General features: G+C 36.5%; 1 protein-coding gene across 1 annotated transcript; it reads right to left on the bottom strand.

The window, feature by feature from the left end:
* Positions 1–1,235: 1,235 nt before the first annotated feature.
* LOC111891209 (formyltetrahydrofolate deformylase 1, mitochondrial) lies at positions 1,236–17,800 on the bottom strand. The gene is made up of 8 exons (XM_052769794.1): positions 17,545–17,800; positions 9,532–9,709; positions 2,362–2,512; positions 2,208–2,281; positions 1,970–2,129; positions 1,797–1,895; positions 1,634–1,720; positions 1,236–1,540 (listed from the first exon to the last, which is right to left on the bottom strand). The coding sequence occupies exons 1-8, from the start codon at positions 17,798–17,800 to the stop codon at positions 1,421–1,423; spliced, it is 1,125 nt and encodes a 374-aa protein (XP_052625754.1). The 3' UTR covers positions 1,236–1,420.
* Between the last annotated feature and the right edge of the window lie 105 nt (positions 17,801–17,905).

Raw genomic sequence — 17,905 nt, 5'->3', positions numbered from 1 at the left:
AACGTGAGAGGATTAGGAGGAAAAAAGAAGAAGGGCAAATAGGTAATTAGTGTCTTAACCAATTATTTCATTCTGTCCAGGTTAAGTGAAAAAGAAACAGCCATGTAAGAGAAAACCAAAACTGTTGAAAATAAAAAATAACTATAAAAACAGTATACAGGGGCATTTTGGCCCAAAACTGTTAAAATCAAATTTTTTAACTATAAAAATAGTATGGAGGGGCAGTTTGGTCCAAAACTGTTAAAATCAAATTTTCTTCACGATTATTTCCTACTGCTTACATGAGACCAGATTTGGAGGTTGAGCAAAAAGAACCATATCAGCAAGTACCTACCTGTACATGGAACCATTTTACTATAAATAGAGTATTTATTTCCAATCGTATTCAAACAGGGAAGCGGGTATTATTATAAGGGAAAAAAGACTTACTCTTGGGGTTTGATGAACTCTCATAGGCCAAGAAGGGAACATGTCAAAAGTAGCCGATGGCCTTGGTACTGTTGTGTATAAAACTGCAACAAAATTACACAGTTAAAAAAAATCTTTTACAATAAATCACATCCAAGAAATTAAAAACAAAACATAATCACACATTAAAAAAGATTGAAGTGGGTAGAAAATGGATAGCTAATCCATATCTTTTGACACTTTCAAACCCTCTTTTTCTAATTAGACATACTAATAAATGTATGTTCTTGAGGGTGTGGTTTTCAAGTAACAGATAAAAGTGAACACAAACTCAAAACTCAAAAACATACAGGACAGTGAAGCAGGTCCATCCCATGACTCCATTAAAGTTGATGACCAGGGAAATCAAAACTATTATTGTTATCTTTTATAAGAAGACTTCAAGTATCCTTCCACTTGTATATTATATATTATGGGGGTGTTTGGCAAAAAAAAAAAAACTTATTGCTTATTAGCTTATAACTTATTAGGTTATAAGCTAATAAGTATGGGGTAACTTATGAAAAAATGACTACTTATTAGAGGTTTCCATCAGAATAAGTTATTTTTTATCCAAACACTTTTTTTTAACTTATATATAGCGGTGTTGAACCTCTAATAAGCTAATAAGTTGTTTTAATAAACTTAGCCAAACACCCCCTATATCAATCAAAATCAACAACAGTTTCCCTATTTAAACAAGTATCACACTAGAAAACACAAAGTTTGACAGAGAAGAAAACTCCAACAACAATGAATTTAAGGAGAACTGAGAATGCACATATATCTTATTATTATGAACACACAATGACTCTTAATTTATCTTATTATTGGATTGGAACAAGAACAACTTAAATTAGAATGAATAATTAAAATGAAATACAAAAACTTTGCAACACAAGGAATATAATGGACTCTGTAGTTTTGATCAGCATCATTTTGAGCTTACTCAAAATACAACAGTCCTGTTGTGTTAAGGTAGAACGCGTAACTCACAATATGACTTGATTGCCTTCATAAGGCATTGTTTTTCAAGATTCTCAGATTTCTGAATAAAACTCAGCAAATTATCCTTGTGCGAGACTCTCTCAACCTGCAAACCCAAACAGAAACTATTTGACTTTTCACCTTAGCATATATATACTGCATACTACTGATACTGAGAAACTTAAAACTCTTTGATTACCATCTGCTCAATGATTGGGCCCCCATCAAGCTCCTCCGTGACAAAATGGGTTGTGGCACCAATCAATTTGACCCCAGCTTCAAAAGCCTGTCATTCTCTAGTAAAAAACATAAAAACATAAAAAGCTTAAAACAGAATTTGGAAATTGGAACACAGAACCTGCCTGCCTAGATGGATTTCCTCCCTTGAATGATGGCAATAAGCCATGATGTATGTTGATCACATCCTTCCCATATCTTTTCAAAAAGTTTCCAGACAACACCTGTCCTGGGTAAATAAACAAATAAGACCTTTTTCCCAATCCTGCTGCTATACTACTACTAGAAAAACATTTACCTGCATGTATCTAGCAAGGACCAAGAAATTTGTATCTTCAACCAACCCCAATATCTCATCTTCTACATTCTTCTCCTTTGACTTGGACAGATAATGATATGGAATCTCATGTCTTTCAAGGAACCGCATCACATGGGTATTCCCCACCCTATCATGATTGCTGTTCAAAATACAGACATATTATACACATCATTTACTGGTCAAAGATAACAAATAAAAAAAAAGTTCCATGCTTTACCTGATTACAGAGCTTATCTGAACCGGAAGTTTTCCATCTTGCCAAGCATGCAGTAGATCAACAAGACAATGGTCCTGCACCAACAACCTCCTTACTAATGTAATACTATTTTTGGTTTTCACTAACAATTTTTTCTAGAAAGAAGAAGAAGAACCTGCTTAGAAGCAAGAAGAGCAATTTTATATTTGGGGTCTACAGAAGGCACTCGAACAAGCGATTTAACTGCATTGAACATCTTTGATAGGTCAAGTAAGTCCTCGTTCATTTGCATCCGCTGCCATTTAATTGGGTCGAACACAAACTCACTGAAAGACAATTTATTCTTACTTGTTACTTATCAACTTCATGTCAAGTTGGGATTATTAGTAGATTAATATACTTGCACTTGTAAAACCAACATACAGGGGAAAAAATCCATTCATTGATTGGGATAAAAAAAAGAAAGATGCCCAACGTATACAGGGGAAAAAATCCATTCATTGATTGGGATAAAAAAAACATACAAAAGAAATACGAACCTCCTTTGAAGTCATTCAATCTGGCTAATGCAGAAAACGGATCGTCGTCGGTATCAGCAAGTGATGACTATATTCCTTTTTCTCTATTTCTTCACATCACCATGGCACCTCCGACCCACCACGACCGTCGATGAACACCAACAGCAATCCCTTAAAATGTTATGAAATTAAGGCTGACCCGCCACCGACTGAATCGCCACAGTAGCATATCGCCTGGAGAATCCAAATAAGAAAGAAGAGGTGGGGAAAGGAAGCAGATGGCAGAAGGAAAGGAAAAGAAAGAAAATAAAATAAAAGGAGTCGAGACGAAACCTGAAAGTATTCCACTGGACCAAGAAAAAACCCTAAATCTTCTCATTTTCTGCAATCGATTGTAATAATCACATCAACATGGCACCTCCGACTCACCACCACCGTCGATGAAGACCAATCGGGAAATCGAAGCAGATCTTTACCATTTGCGTTCATAAGAGGTCGGAGTGGATATTAGCGAAAGCAGCGATGGTGGAGAAAATGAGAAAGAGTTAGGGAATCGATGCCCTCTACCAATTAGATCACACGGGACCAACAGTTTTTCCTTCCTCCCAACCCCGAAAGACGTGGAATCAATGCCCTCTATTTTTGGAAGTCGGATCGATGGATACTCGTCCTTGTTAGATTTTTTTAGGCTTCAAAATTGATAGATTTTTTTTTTCGATTCTTTCAAGTTTGAATCAGAAAATGAGAAAGAGTTAGGGAAATCAAGAGTGCAATGCTCGTCCTTGTTAGGTTGAAGATGAAAGATAGATAGAAGATAGAAAAAAAAAGGCGGGTTTTCAAAATTTAGGGGATTTCATTTCCCCCCTTGTCTACTAAAAGCGCGTTTCATTAAAATTATAAAGCGACAGGTACAGACGATGCGCGTTTAAGATAAAGCGCCCTCCGTGTTTTTAATTTTTTTTCTTGAGACACCAAATTAAGGGCACGCAATAAAGCGTGACGTAAATCCTTAAATTTTTTGGAGAGATGACACTATTTTAAGGGCACGTCCTTTTGCGTATCGTTAATTATCGCATGTCGTAAAAAGCGCGTCATTAAAGATCTTTTTTCTTGTAGTGTCAAATTCATGCTACAAGTCTAGGTGTTTGAGTTCAACAAGTCAGGGGATACCTGGTTTCCCTTGACTAAATTCTCATACAATAACAACTATCGCACGAGCATCAAGAATGCTCCTTTCGAAAACTCTTTATAGTCATAAATGCATATCACTCGGTAGTACTCTCATGAGACCAGAAACCACTAACGAAACAACAGAGAAGATAATCCAAATCAAACCTGGACTTCAAGCATCGCGAGACCGATAAAAGAGCTATGCTGACAAGCGGCGTAAGCCATTAGGATGGCAAGTTGGGGATCGCGTGTTTTTAAAGGAATCTCCTGGGAATGGAATGATTCGCTTTAGGAACCGAGAAAACTAAACCCACGGTACATCAGACTGTTCGAGATTCTTGCTCAGATTGGTCCAAAGACATATAGGCTGCAGCTGCCTGTAGAGCTCAGCAACGTAAACCCTGTGTTCTGTGTCTTGAATCTGAAAAGATGCATATCAGATGAGACTCTTATCATTCCTTTACGAGAAATCGGAGTAAACGAGAATCTCATGTTCGTCAAAGAACCAGTCGAGGTATTGGACAGGGAAGTAGAGCATACAAAACAAAGCCCCATTATGATTGTGAAGGTTCCATGGACGCTAAGCGTGGACCGAAATTCACATGGGAAACATGAAGATCAGATGAAGTACCTATTCTCTCATTTACGAACCTATCCTTAGAAAGAATTTCGGGACGAAATTCCCTCTAACGGGGGGATGATGTCACAACTAGCATTTTAGCTAGGAAATTCTATTCTCATATAAACATCATCCATTGTAAAAGTCTGTACTCTAAGTGAATACAATACTCTATCCTCGTTCAAAATACATCTCATATGTTCAACTAAGGGTTGGAAACCTTAGAAATTTCGGTTCAAGTTCCTTATGAACTAAAATTCTCCTATTGGGCCTAATGGACCAATAAACCTTCAACTTGACTACTTTGGGCCATGATGGGCCATAAAGGGATTTAATTACCCCTAATGGGCCCTAAACCCATTTCTTTTACCATTTTGGGCCGTGAGCCTCCTTAAGAGCCCAATGAGCCGAAAAATGATTTTTGGGCCTCATAAATTAGATCAAGACCAACAATGGGCAAAATCACCTCATCCTCATTTACCTTAGCCTAATCTCGGCCCAAGATCATTCCAAAACAAAAAAAAGAAATAAACAAATGGAAGGAGGTTGATTTAAGCTTTGCCAACACATAATTATCTAGCATATATCCAGATAATCACATACATCTAGACACTTATTACCCTCCATGCAATACTCCTTATCTCTTCTCTTTCTCTTCTTATTGCTCTTGGCCAAGAAGAGCACACACACACACACACTTCACTTGCAAAAATTTCTCTTAAGCTCTCAAGAACAACTCCTCCATCATCCCCCAAAAATTTCGAGATTTAGGGTGTTTACAAGAGGATTTTTCACCACAAACTCCATATTTGGGTAAGTTATTATCAAACACCAACATCTCCTTTCAGTGTAACCTTAAGAACTCCTTCTAACATAACTTTATTCCGTGATCACACCTTAGAAACTTCATATGCTCGAAAACTACTTCAAGGTGTTGCTAGGACTAAAAATCTCCTCATATCTTCTTCAAAACCGAAACATCAAAGCAAAGGTGAGCTTCATACCCCCTATTTTTCGGTTTTTATAAGTTTTGTGGGGGGGGGGGGTAATACAAGCAAATGTGTAGATCTATGAGTATATGTATGCTTTGTGTGATTTCTATGTTTATTTACATGTTCTTATGTGATTATGGTGTTGGATCTAGTCAAAAAGAACTGAAAAACCGAGATCTACCTTAGGTTGAATGAAATAAGTATAAATCATATTATTTCATACAAATCAACTCTAGAAAAATAACCAAGTTGGTTAATATGAACTCTTTGGGCTAAAAAGCCCATTTTTGGACTCAAAATGTTAAAAATATAAGGTTAAAGGGCCCAAAATGACAAAATACAAATTCTGATGGTTGAGATGAGTCAAAACAGTTTCAACAATGTATTTTCTAGAAATATACTCTTTTGAAGGATCAAAATGTGAAATTTTAAGCATAATGGGCCAAAAATGAACTGTTCGGCCCAATAAGGCCCAAAATGCGAGATGTTCAAATTAGAGGGGCTGAAACTGTATCTTTCTGCAAAACAGGGGACTACTAGTGCTCCAAGTCCTTTTCAAGGGTTAAAAATAGTTTTCATATTTAAAAAGGACCAAAGATGCAAAAAATTTCTATTTTGGGCCAAAAGTGTAAAACTTGCGAAAATAAAGGTTCCAGCCGAGAAAAATTCATTTTGAGGGACTCAAACTGTTTTTCAAATAATTTTGAGCTGAAAATACCTTTTCTACAAAGTTTTGATACTAAGGTGTCAAGAAAAATGGTTTAAGGACTAAAATAGAAATTCTTTTATACAAAGGGTCAAAAGTGTAAATTGATCCAAAAGAAAGGGGCTGCAAAAAGTAAAACTCTAATGTTTTAAACAATAAATCCGACATGATGAAATACTAGTACCTCGACTATCGGCGAAATATAATACACCTTCAACACCAAAATTCGTTATCAAACGAATTGATTCGGTCTCGAATCAATAACGAATCCGAAATTAATAACACGACGATACTTCAATACACACGCGGAAACCTTGGGAAATCAATACACACGCGGAAATTTCGGGAAGTCAATAAACACGTGGGAATACACTAGACGTCGATACACCTTCTTTGGGCCCGAAAGTTTCAAATCATGCTTGTTGGGCCTAGCTAGCCCAATGACATGATCTTTAGGCCCGAAGAAAACTCGCTTACATGTAGTTGGGCCTTATATGACCTAATTCCGTGTAAAAGGACTTTCAATATCTTATATGCTGTTGGGCCCCAAGGGTCCTCTGGTACTGCTAGTAAAGTCGAGAATTCACCAAATGCGAGTCGGGCTAAGGGCCCTTCGCATTCATGATAGCCTTGAACGACTTATGGAAATATCAGGGGCTTCGCACCCTCTTTTTCTCCTCGGTTGTGGGGCTATGAGAAGTCAGGGTGGTTGGATTAAGTGAATAGTACGAACGACGCCAAAGGGATCGTTTGTATAGTTGTAAACTAGTCGTTTTCATTAATGCGTGTTTATAACAATTCACAATCCATAATTAATCCAATGTCACCTGGACTCATCGAATACACACGTCGTAATGGTATAACAAAATATAAAATGCGTAATTCAAAGTATTAGGAAAACATCGGGTTTTCCTAGTGTTTTCAATTCATACACCTACGAGATGCATACCAAGTTCAACCATTTTTTTTACATTTATAGAAACAAACAAGCATACTTGCGGATCTTCACACCTTTTATACTATACTATTTTCAGAAAATATCGGATTTTCTGGTGGTTTTCGTAACGATACAAAACATTGTATTTGAAACATTACTTATGAACTCACCAACATTTCAGATGTTGACGTTTTTCAAAATACTTGTATTCTCAGGTAACAGGTAAATCGAAGGGAAAAATGTACTCAATGATGTCTTGTTGTTTGTTTAACTAGTATCGAACAATCTACTTTTGGGAATGTAATGTTTTGAAACAATGTACTAAATGTAAACACTACCAGTTGTAATATTTCAATGCATGGTGATGAATGATGTTATGTTTCATGTATATTCATTGTGATGGTATTCAATTGAGTCACAATAGCCCTCGGACGTTTCCGCCGTCTGGTTCGGGGGTGTGACAGCTTCAGATGTTGCATAAGAGGCTGCTTGGATGAAGAAATTCCGTGGAGATCTAGGCATGGTTCCTTCCATTCAGGACCCCTAGAAGTCTTATGTGACAATGAGGATGCAATTGCTTTGGCAAAAGAACCCAGATCACATAAGAAGACCAAGCATATAAGCTGGAGATTCAACTTCATTCGGTATAAAAGTTAAAGATGGTGAAATCAGTATTCAAAAAGTTCACACAGATCAAAATTTAGCGGACCCTTTAAAGAAGGCCCTTCATTAAGCAAAGTTTGAAGGACATGCTTTATGGATTAGACTTTTTTATTCTAGTGATTGGATTTGATCTATGTATTAGTATTGAATATTGGAACATTTTTGTAGCATCACCTATTGTAATGACTATGATATATATGGCATATGATCTTTTCATTAAATATTTGTTGAGTTCTTTATTAATATGTTTAATCCTTGAGTAAATTTATTCACTCTAAATCCATAGTCGGTTATTATTGAGAGAGAAATAATGAAATAAGGGTAATATGAATTGGAATGGTTGACAAAGTGTTGTAACCAGTTTCATAGGTACTTGATAGAGATTAAGTATTGGATTGACCCATTCAAGATCACTTCATGGATTGTTGTCATGAATGATGCTTGATAACATGTATTATTTGTGTATCCTTAACACCTGAGATACATATATGGGTCTTAAGTGTGGGAAATGTTATTCTTAGATATAGTCAAACATTGTTCTTTAACCAGGCAGTTATAAAATCTATTTACATGTATGATGTGAACAACGCAAGAGGCGTATGTAGTCAAGATGGGATTTGTTCTGCTTATTCATTAAGAGTTATACATCAAAGGCCCGATGTAAAGTTGGCACTTATATGACATTGCTTGCGATCTATATCTCATGTTCAACATGCATTGTTTGCGATCTATAAGTCTTGCGCAAGTGGGATTAAAAGATCTAATATGCTCAACAGTCATATTAGAATGATATTGCTAATTAACATATGATACTAAGGGTCACACTAACAACAACTTGATACAGTTGATTATTTATTAGAAATTATTTTTAATAAATATTCATAAACTCTTATAATAAATTCATAAAATATTGATTTCATGGAAATAATTGTTTTACAATACAAGTAACACATTATTTCATAAGGTATGAATTAATAAGTCATGAACAACTTTTTTGGACTAGTTGAATACTTTTGTCTTTTACCTAAAGATAAGGTTTATATTTTATAAAACTTTGGTTTATAAAACTTAAAATCTTTCTCTATTATTTTAGTCAAAACTGTGGCTTCTGACTAGGGTAAGAAGTCATGGTTTTTTTAATTAAAATAAGGAAAAGAATGCATGGGTTGTAAAGCATGGGAGACAAGTAGGCTTAGGTGCATGGAGAGCTTAATGGGTTAAGGACTTGTGGGTAAAAATTTGGCTTTATGAAGGCTTGAAAAGGCTTTCATTTTGGCCTTAGAAAAACCATAACCCTAGCTTTCCCTGTCTCTGCCTTTCTTTCCTAGTCCTGAGTTTTTCTTCTTGACTATTGCGGGTTTGACACTATTCAATACTAAATATCTACTCGTGGAGGGATGGGAGGCAATAGATTCATCTTAGGCGGTAAGCGAAGGAACTGTAGGGCTTAGGGCAGCCTTGGAATTTTCTTCAATAGGCTCTAGGGGAGGTGAGAAGAGAGCCAATAGCTATTATAGAAGGACTTAACAATTCATGGCATGAATTAAAGTTGAAGGAAGAAAGACATGAAATTCTAGAAAGATGGAATCTATGAATGAGCTCTTTCGTCTAAGCCTAGAATGAAAAGAGAACTTCGTATTTTGCTAACTCTCTAGGAGTCATGTTTAACCTTGAATGCTATTGATAGATTCTATAGCAATAGTCCCTCAGACTCGAAAAGTAATAACGAAAATGGCTAACCCAATAGCAGATTCCGTAGCTGCCACCGTTGGAACCAATGAAGCAAATGATTGACCCATCATATCATCCGAAGAAACGGAAAATACCAAAAAGTTCGAATTCACAGCTAATAAGATTGATTCAGTTGGCATTGACATAATAGGAATATTTCGTCTATTAAGGAGGATTCCCCGAATACCTGAAATAGACATGATCATAGAAAATGTGAAATATTTGATAGGATCCATTTCGGGAACTTAGAATGTAAGAGAAATTTAAATTTTAGAACTCCAGAACCTCATTAGAAAACATAGTTGATTAAATCGAGGAGATTGTAAATCTCTTCCCATAACTAACTATGAGTTCCATTTGATTGTGCTCCCTATCCTATTACTCATCTATAGGGCTATCACCCTAGATTTCCCTGTCTCTGCCTTTCTTTCCTAGTCTTGAGTTTTTCTTCTTGACTATTGCGGGTTTGACACTATTCAATACTAAATATCTACTCGTGGAGGGAGGGGAGGCAATAGATTCATCTTAGGCGGTAAGAGAAGGAACTGTAGGACTTAGGACAGCCTCGGATTTTTCTTCAATAGGCTCTAGGGGAGGTGAGAAGAGATCCAATAGCTAGTATAGAAGGACTTAACAATTCATGGCATGAATTAGAGTTGAAGGAAGAAAGACATGAAATGCTAGAAAGATGGAATCTATGAATGAGCTCTTTCGTCTAAGCCTAGAACTAGGCAAGAGCAAGGAATGGACTTTAAGTGAGTGAAAACCGGAAGGAGGGGACATCCTCTATCTTTATCTCTAGAATTGTTCCTGCAAAAAGGCATAAAGAGTTCTTACGTGGTGCATGCTCTCTTGAAGATAAAAATTGGGTTTTCTTCTTCAAGCTTAAGAGTTGATCAAAGAACTCGCATTCTCTTCAAGTTGATCAATTTTTGGGGTCTAAAAGTTCATCCATCTTCTTCACCATCCAAGCCTCCCAAAGATGACCCAAAGTTCGTTAAAGGTTGTTGTTACTTCTTCCTTCTATGGTTGTGTTTTTATCTTTCCAATTCTTGCAAGAAGACCCTTGGTGGGTTGTGATCTGTCATTAAGTTCAAAATTTTAAAGACTTCGGTTGCTAATATTATGAGTTTTTGGAAATAATTTTTGAACTAAAACCCAACAATCCAATGAAAACCTGTCTCGTATCGATCTCACACTAAAATCACCATTTTTGTAAGTCTTCCACATCCATGAGTAAAAAAATTATGAAAGCTGTACACTAGCCACCAAGGCATTTAGTGCAGTTAACTGTCTTAATTCCTTACAATTTCATTCTTTCCTCTACCGACACCAAGTTCCAATAGAGTAGGAGCCATTAATCCTATCATTAATTTTACAATTTTTTTGAAGCTTCAAATACAGCTTTGCGACAACATCTTTAAGCACCATATTATTGAACCACACAACCTTCCAAAAGTAAGCTTTATCTCTAGCCCCCAAGTTTTCTTTCAAAAAATTTATCAATGGAAATGCTCCAATTTTCCAACTCCAAACTACTTTTAACAATTGATAACCAAATACCCAGAAGGGCTTGTTTTGCTAATGGTTTGGCATCAATTCCAGATAACACATAGGTAATACAAAAATTCCAAATACTATTAGATTCACATTTAGACACCATAAGCATTTGGTAAGAAGAACAACATTCATCATTTTAAGGCAACCAATTGTAACGTCCGTAGATCCGGGCTAGTCAATTTAGAGATAATAGGGGTCGAAAATGACTTTTAGACAGAAGATTATTTAGAAAAAAATAATCTTAACCAAGTTGTAGAATACGTCTCAAGGTTTCCGTACATATAAAGAACATTGAAATCCGAGTTATAACAAAGAAGTTATGGCCCGTCGAAGTTTTACGGCAAAACCGGCACGACAACGGGAGACGTAAATAGTGAATTTACGATGGAGGACTTTTTAGCCTTAGAAATATAAACAAAAGTTTTAGTATACTTTAAACCAAGAACATAAAAAAAAGAACGCCCAAATCTGACTTCGTATGAGGAAGTTATGAATTTTCTAAGATTTGGCTAAGCAGTGCACAGCCCGAAACTCGAATTTTAGATCGAGCGGTTTTTGGCCTACGCGACCTAAATGAGAATTGAAGATCTAATTAATAGGAACTCAACGGTAAAAATACAGACGAAAACAGAGTCTCTATGTAGAAGTTATGAATTTTACGTGGACATTTAACAGTATAATCTTCTCGTACTATTAAATTTAAGATCGGTCAAGAATTAGCCGATGGAGTCAAAATGAAAGTTGTAGATATTATTTTTACCTACGCGTGGATATAAAGAATCTTATTTTTACATACGGAGCTCGTATGTGAAAGCTATGGATTTTAGAAGTCGGAAGTGTGCTGTGCGAAAATGAGTGATGTGACACAATCTTGGCCATTGGTTTCTCCCCAAGTCTTGCCACCAGATGGTGACATGTGGCACCAAGTTCAGCCATATTTCACTCTATAAATAGAACCTCCCCCACCCTCATTTTCTTCACACCTTTCTCATTCTTTCTTCTCTTTACTCTCTCTCTCTCTCTCTCTCTCAAACCTCTCTCTAGCCTCGAACCCCCCCCCCCCCCCCCGAAAAGCCTAGGGAACCTCCGTAGCACGAGGCGGAACCCCCAGAGTGCTCGACGGCTCCGAGAAGAAGAGATTTTGAGCTCGGGAACGCTTCTCCAAGCAAAGCCCGGTTTTCTATAAAACTCGTTGTAAGTGAGCTACGCCTACGCTATTTTTAATATAGCTTTTATTTAATTATAGTAACGTTATTAGGAACATATAATAAGTACTTGTGCTATTATTATGGGTTATATAAATATTGTTTAACGCTTATATAATAGTAATAATAGCTAGACTATTAATTAGTCCCGACGAATAATAGACTAAACTCTAGTGGTGATAGTACTAGGTTTCGTCGAAAGAAGTTATTTTTATGAAGCGAAGCGTTGTCTGAGTTCGGAATCAATGCCTTTTCAAGTGAGTGCATAGTTACTTTCATCTTAGACATAGATATGAAGTATTTTATATAAACTACGTGCTATGTTTGCATATTATCTGAGTACTTGCTGTCTATGCTAGATGAACGATTTTATAACATGTTTTAAATGATTTAAATTGTATATGTATTTTATATCTATGAAAATGTTGGGGGTAAAACATGGGTAGATGTAATAGATGAAATATGAGTTGGTTGATGAGGTGAGAGGTGAAATAGACCATGAGGTGAGGGTGAGAGGTGGACGATGTGAGAAGCCTTGTACCCAAATGCTGGCCCCGTCATCTAGCAGAGTATAGATGACAACCACGAACTATTTTAGACAATCCAGTGGAACACTAGCAGGCTCTCAACCTGTAGGTGTTGTGAACGATGTGTTCACCGGTGTACTCTAAAAACCCATTGACATGTATTGCGAGTGGATTCTCGGAAACGATATTGTCGATAAACGAGATAACCCTGGCAGCTAAACATAAAGAACAATACTGACAGATGCGCCTCATAGAGAATGTCACAATTATGGCAGCTGCGCCTAAGTGATAGAACTAGTAGTTGTGCTTGACAGCTGTGTCATTGACAACGATGGACTTCATACCTATTCCTTAGGATAATCCTTAGGAATGAATGAATGAGAAATAGATGATTCTTAGGGTAGATCGTTAAGACTAAAGAAGATAATGGGGATGGGTAATTGGGTTAACTGTTTGATGATTAAACATAATAATTATATTATTGTGGGTTGAAAACCCTATGTACTCACCAGGTTTCCCAACCTGGCCCACTCAGTTTATTTATATCACAGGTGTTGATATGAAGTCACATTACACTGAGAGATTAAGGAGATATAGATCACTAGTGTAAATGAATGTAAGTTCTGTTTATGCTTATGTTTCTGTATTTACCATGACATCCCAAATGTTTTAAAATGAATAAAAATACTTTTCTTCGGAAATGCTTTTATAACGTATTTATCATGTTTTACTGGGAACAAATTCCGCAACATTTTTATTAAAATAGGTACTCCAATTTTTATAAAGGATAAACAAACTCAATCTTTTATGGCCGTGAAAATGGGGTTGTCACAGTTGGTATCAGAGCATTAGTTTAAGTGAACTAGGAATAAGGATTTATTTCTAGACTTAAACTTGGAATTCTAAGCGATGAACGTGAGGAGTGTGTCTAATATATTTTAGGAAGTACACCTGAATAGACATAAGCACTAGCTTAATTAGGGAAGATGCTTAAAATGCTTTTATGTGCTAAATGATTTGTGATGCTCTATGCTATCGTTTTATCAGATCTATGGTCTGTTGCTGATCAGATCTGGAAATTTTATGTGCTTAGGTTTCTAAACATTTAATTATGATATTAGAACTAACATGTAACTTTTTGGAGTAATACGGAGGAATACGCGTCTAAATCTTCCTCTATCTATATTCTCGTCTCAATACACCGAACGCCTACTTTGGTGTATAGAATGTCATGATAAGGACTCATAGCAGACTGAGCAAATGGAGGAAATGAGAAGGCTTACGATAGTGAATGGTACCTATCGGAAGATATTTTAAGAGTGATATCTTGCCTTAAGAATGTATCTAACAAATAATATGTCTAGTACCGGAGAAGTACACTTTCGATTTGTAGAAAGAAAGATTTTTGGTATAATCCACGAAGTTATCCCATCGTCTAACATTTCCATCACCAACCGAGTTTTTGTGATAATAACTTAGAGAACTTCAAGATAATACTTGGGACGAGTATGAGTAGGTGTGAATGGTAGTAGAGGCCTATACTACCGGAAGCAAATGACTCACACTTGGATCAGGGAAAGTCACAAGGTTACCAAGAAGCTAGTAATTGCTTCCGTTTTATTCAGGTATGTCATTACCATCATTTCGGTAATGACTAAGAAGATGATTGTTATTCCGACCCTAGTGGTCATACCAAATTGAGCCTGACTATGACGAGTATGTTACGTGGTTTAGAGAACCAAGTTTGATGTAGCATCTGACTTAAGCCGAAAGATTGAAATGAAAGATAATCAAAGTGATCGGTAGAGGTATCGCTATAGTTGCGTGTAGCTAGAAATGCTACCTTTTAAGATGTGATTAGAACATGAAGAAATGTATAGTCTATTCTGGAAGACTCTAAGAGACTTGAGTCTAAGCGTGGGAACATACGATGGTAAGTCATTAGAATATGACACATCAGTCCATTGTAGTAATAAAATAACTTATCTTAAGTTTGATAAGAAGAAGGAGCAGTCTCCAGTAAGGATCAAGATTTTGACTTGAGGTCATAATCTGGAGTCTAACGTGAGATAGGGAGCAAGTGCAAGATCGAGCACCACCTTCAATCAGGAAGTCTTAGAGTTAGATATTCAATCGAAGAAAAATAAAAGTTACTATTATTACTTTGGATGAAGAGATAACGTATGGAGTCATCAAGTGAGCCCTGTTTCGTTGATGATTCCGGAACGTAATCATCCTTAGGAGAGATAATTGTAACGCCCGTAGATCCAGGCTAGTCAATTTAGAGATAATAGGGGTCGAAAATGACTTTTATACAAAAGATTATTTAGAATAAATAATCTTAACCAAGTTTCAGAATATGTCTCAAGGTTTCCGTACATATAAAGAACACCAAAATCCGAGTTATAACGAAGAAGTTATGGCCCTTCGAAGTTTTACCGCAAAAACGGCACGACACCGGGAAACGTAAATAGTGAATTTACGATGGAGGACTTTTTAGCCTTATAAATATAAACAAAAGTTTTAGGATACATTAAACCAAGAACATAAAAAAAAGAACACCAAAATCTGACTTCGTATAAGGAAGTTATGAATTTTCTATGATTTGGCTAAGCAGTGCACAACCCGAAACTCAAATTTTAGATCAAGCGATTTTTGGCTTACGTGACCTAAATGAGAATTGAAGATCTCATTAATAGGAACTCAACGGTAAAAATACAGACGAAAACAGAGTTTGTATGTAGAAGTTATGAATTTTACACGGACATTTAACAATATAATCTTCTCATACTGTTAAATTTAAGATCGGTCGAGAATTAGCCGACGGAAATAAAATGAAAGTTGTAGATCTTAATTTTACCTACGCGTGGATATAAAGAATGTCAAAAAATGAGCTCGTATGTGAAAGTTATGAATTTTAGAAGTCGGAAGTGTGTTGTGCGAAAATGGGTGATGTGGCACAATCTTGGTCATTGCTTTCTCCCCAAGTCTTGGCACAAGATGGTGACATGTGGCACCAAGTTCAGCCATATTTCACCCTATAACTAGAACCTCTCCCACCCTCATTTTCTTCAAACCTTTCCCATTCTTTCTTCTCTTTACTCTCTCTCTCTCTCTCTCTAAAACCTCTCTCTAGCCCTGAAACCCCCCGAAAAGCCTAAGGAACCTCCCTAGCACGAGGCGGAAGCCCCGGAGTGCTCGGAGGCTACGAGAAGAAGAGTTTTTTAGCTTGGGAACGCTTCTCCAAGAGAAGCCCATTTTTCTATAAAACTCGTTGTAAGTGAGCTACGCCTACGCTATTTTTAATATAGCTTTTATTTAATTATAGTAACGTTATTAGGAACTTATAATAAGTACTTGGGCTATTATTATGGGTTATATAAGTATTGTTTAACACTTATATAATAATAATAATAGCTTGACTATTACTTAGTCCCAACGAATAATAGACTAAACTCTAGTGGTAATAATACTAGGTTTCGTCGAAGGAAATTATTTTTAAGAAGCGGAGCGCTGTCTGAGTTCGGAATCACCACCTTTTCAGGTGAGTGCATAGTTACTTTCATCCTACACATAGATATGAAGTATTTTATATAAATTACGTGCTATGTGTGCATATTATCTGAGTACTTGCTGTCTATGCTAGATGAACGATTGTATAACACGTTTTAAATGATTTAAACTGTATATGTATTTTATATCTATGAAAATGTTAGGGTAAAACATGGGTAGATGTAATAGATGAAATATGAGTTGGATGATGAGGTGAGAGGTGAAATAGACCATGAGGTAAGGGTGAGAGGTGGACGATGTGAGAAGCCTTGTACCCAAATGCTGGCCCCGTCATCTAACAGAGTATAGATGACAACCACGGACTATTTTAGACAGTCCAGTGGAACACTAGCAGGCTCGCAACCTGTAGGTGTTGTGAACGATGTGTTCACCGGTGTACTCTAAAAACCCATTAACATGTATTGCGAGTGGATTCTCGGAAACGATACTGTTGAAAAACAAGATAACCCTGGCAGTTGCGCCTAAAGGACAATACCGACAGATGCGCCTCATAGAGAATGTCACAATTACCGCAGCTGCGCCTAAGTGATAGAACTAGTAGCTGTGCTTGATAGTTGTGTCATTGACAACGATGGACTTCCTACCGATTCCTTAGGTTAATACTTAGGAATGAATGAATGAGAAATAGCTGATTCTTAGGGTAGATCGTTAAGAGTAAAAATATAATGGGGATGGGTAATTCGCTTAACTATTTATTGATTAAACATAATAGTTATATTATTGTGGGTTGAAAACCCTATGTACTCACCAGGTTTCCCAACCTGACCCACTCAATTTATTTATATCACAGGTGTTGATATGAAGTCACATTACACTGGGAGATTAAGGAGATAGAAATCACTAGTGTAAATGAATGTAAGTTCTGTTTATGCTTATGTTTTTGTATTGACCATGACATCTCAAATGTTTTAAAATGAGTAGAAATACTTTTCTTCGGAAATGCTATGATAACGTATTTATCATGTTTTAATGGGAACAAATTTCGCAACATTTTTATTAAAAGAGGTACTCTGAATTTTATAAAGAATATATATACTATTAATCGTTAAAAACTTGAGGAACAGTAACTTTTTTTCTCCTTCATATTTGGACATGAAAGTTTTCGTTTTCGTTATTTTGACACTGAAAAGTTCCGTTTATCGTTGTTTCGCACACACCGCCATACCTTTTTCCCATATTTATCTTCTCTTCCTCAAAGCTGGTTGCTGCCTCCACTGACTCCATTACACCGACTCCAATATTTTTGCCCTCGACACCGTTTTCCTTCTTAATTTTCATTCTCACCTCCATCAACACACCCTTGCCAACCTTGCTTCCCTCAGCCTTCCTCCGACAGCCTTCCAATCGAACGATGAGGTCGACTACAAAAATTAGAAGGAAAATCTTTAATGTAATATATCTGATACACCCCATTAATATCATCATCGGCGACTTCTTCACGCGTCACACCGCACAACGCTCGTTTTGGTGGTTTCAGATGTGTCTACGTTGACGTTCATATAGATATAATTACGTAAC

The sequence above is a fragment of the Lactuca sativa genome, chromosome 3 (assembly GCF_002870075.4).
Source record: "Lactuca sativa cultivar Salinas chromosome 3, Lsat_Salinas_v11, whole genome shotgun sequence".
Classification (NCBI taxonomy): Eukaryota; Viridiplantae; Streptophyta; class Magnoliopsida; order Asterales; family Asteraceae; genus Lactuca; species Lactuca sativa.
Note: the sequence above shows the minus strand (reverse complement) of the source record. Positions and strands in the feature narration are given on the sequence as shown.

What these genes read in the sequence shown, in the direction of transcription:
- LOC111891209 (XM_052769794.1), bottom strand. Translation starts at nt 17,800, where the DNA reads ATGGGGTGTATCAGATATATTACATTAAAGATTTTCCTTCTAATTTTT. An exon ending in TCCTTGCTAGATACATGCAG is followed by an intron (nt 1,896 to 1,969) that starts GTAAATGTTTTT and finishes TACCCAGGACAG; the next exon opens with GTGTTGTCTGGAAACTTTTT. An exon ending in GAGGAAATCCATCTAGGCAG is followed by an intron (nt 1,721 to 1,796) that starts GCAGGTTCTGTG and finishes AGAGAATGACAG; the next exon opens with GCTTTTGAAGCTGGGGTCAA.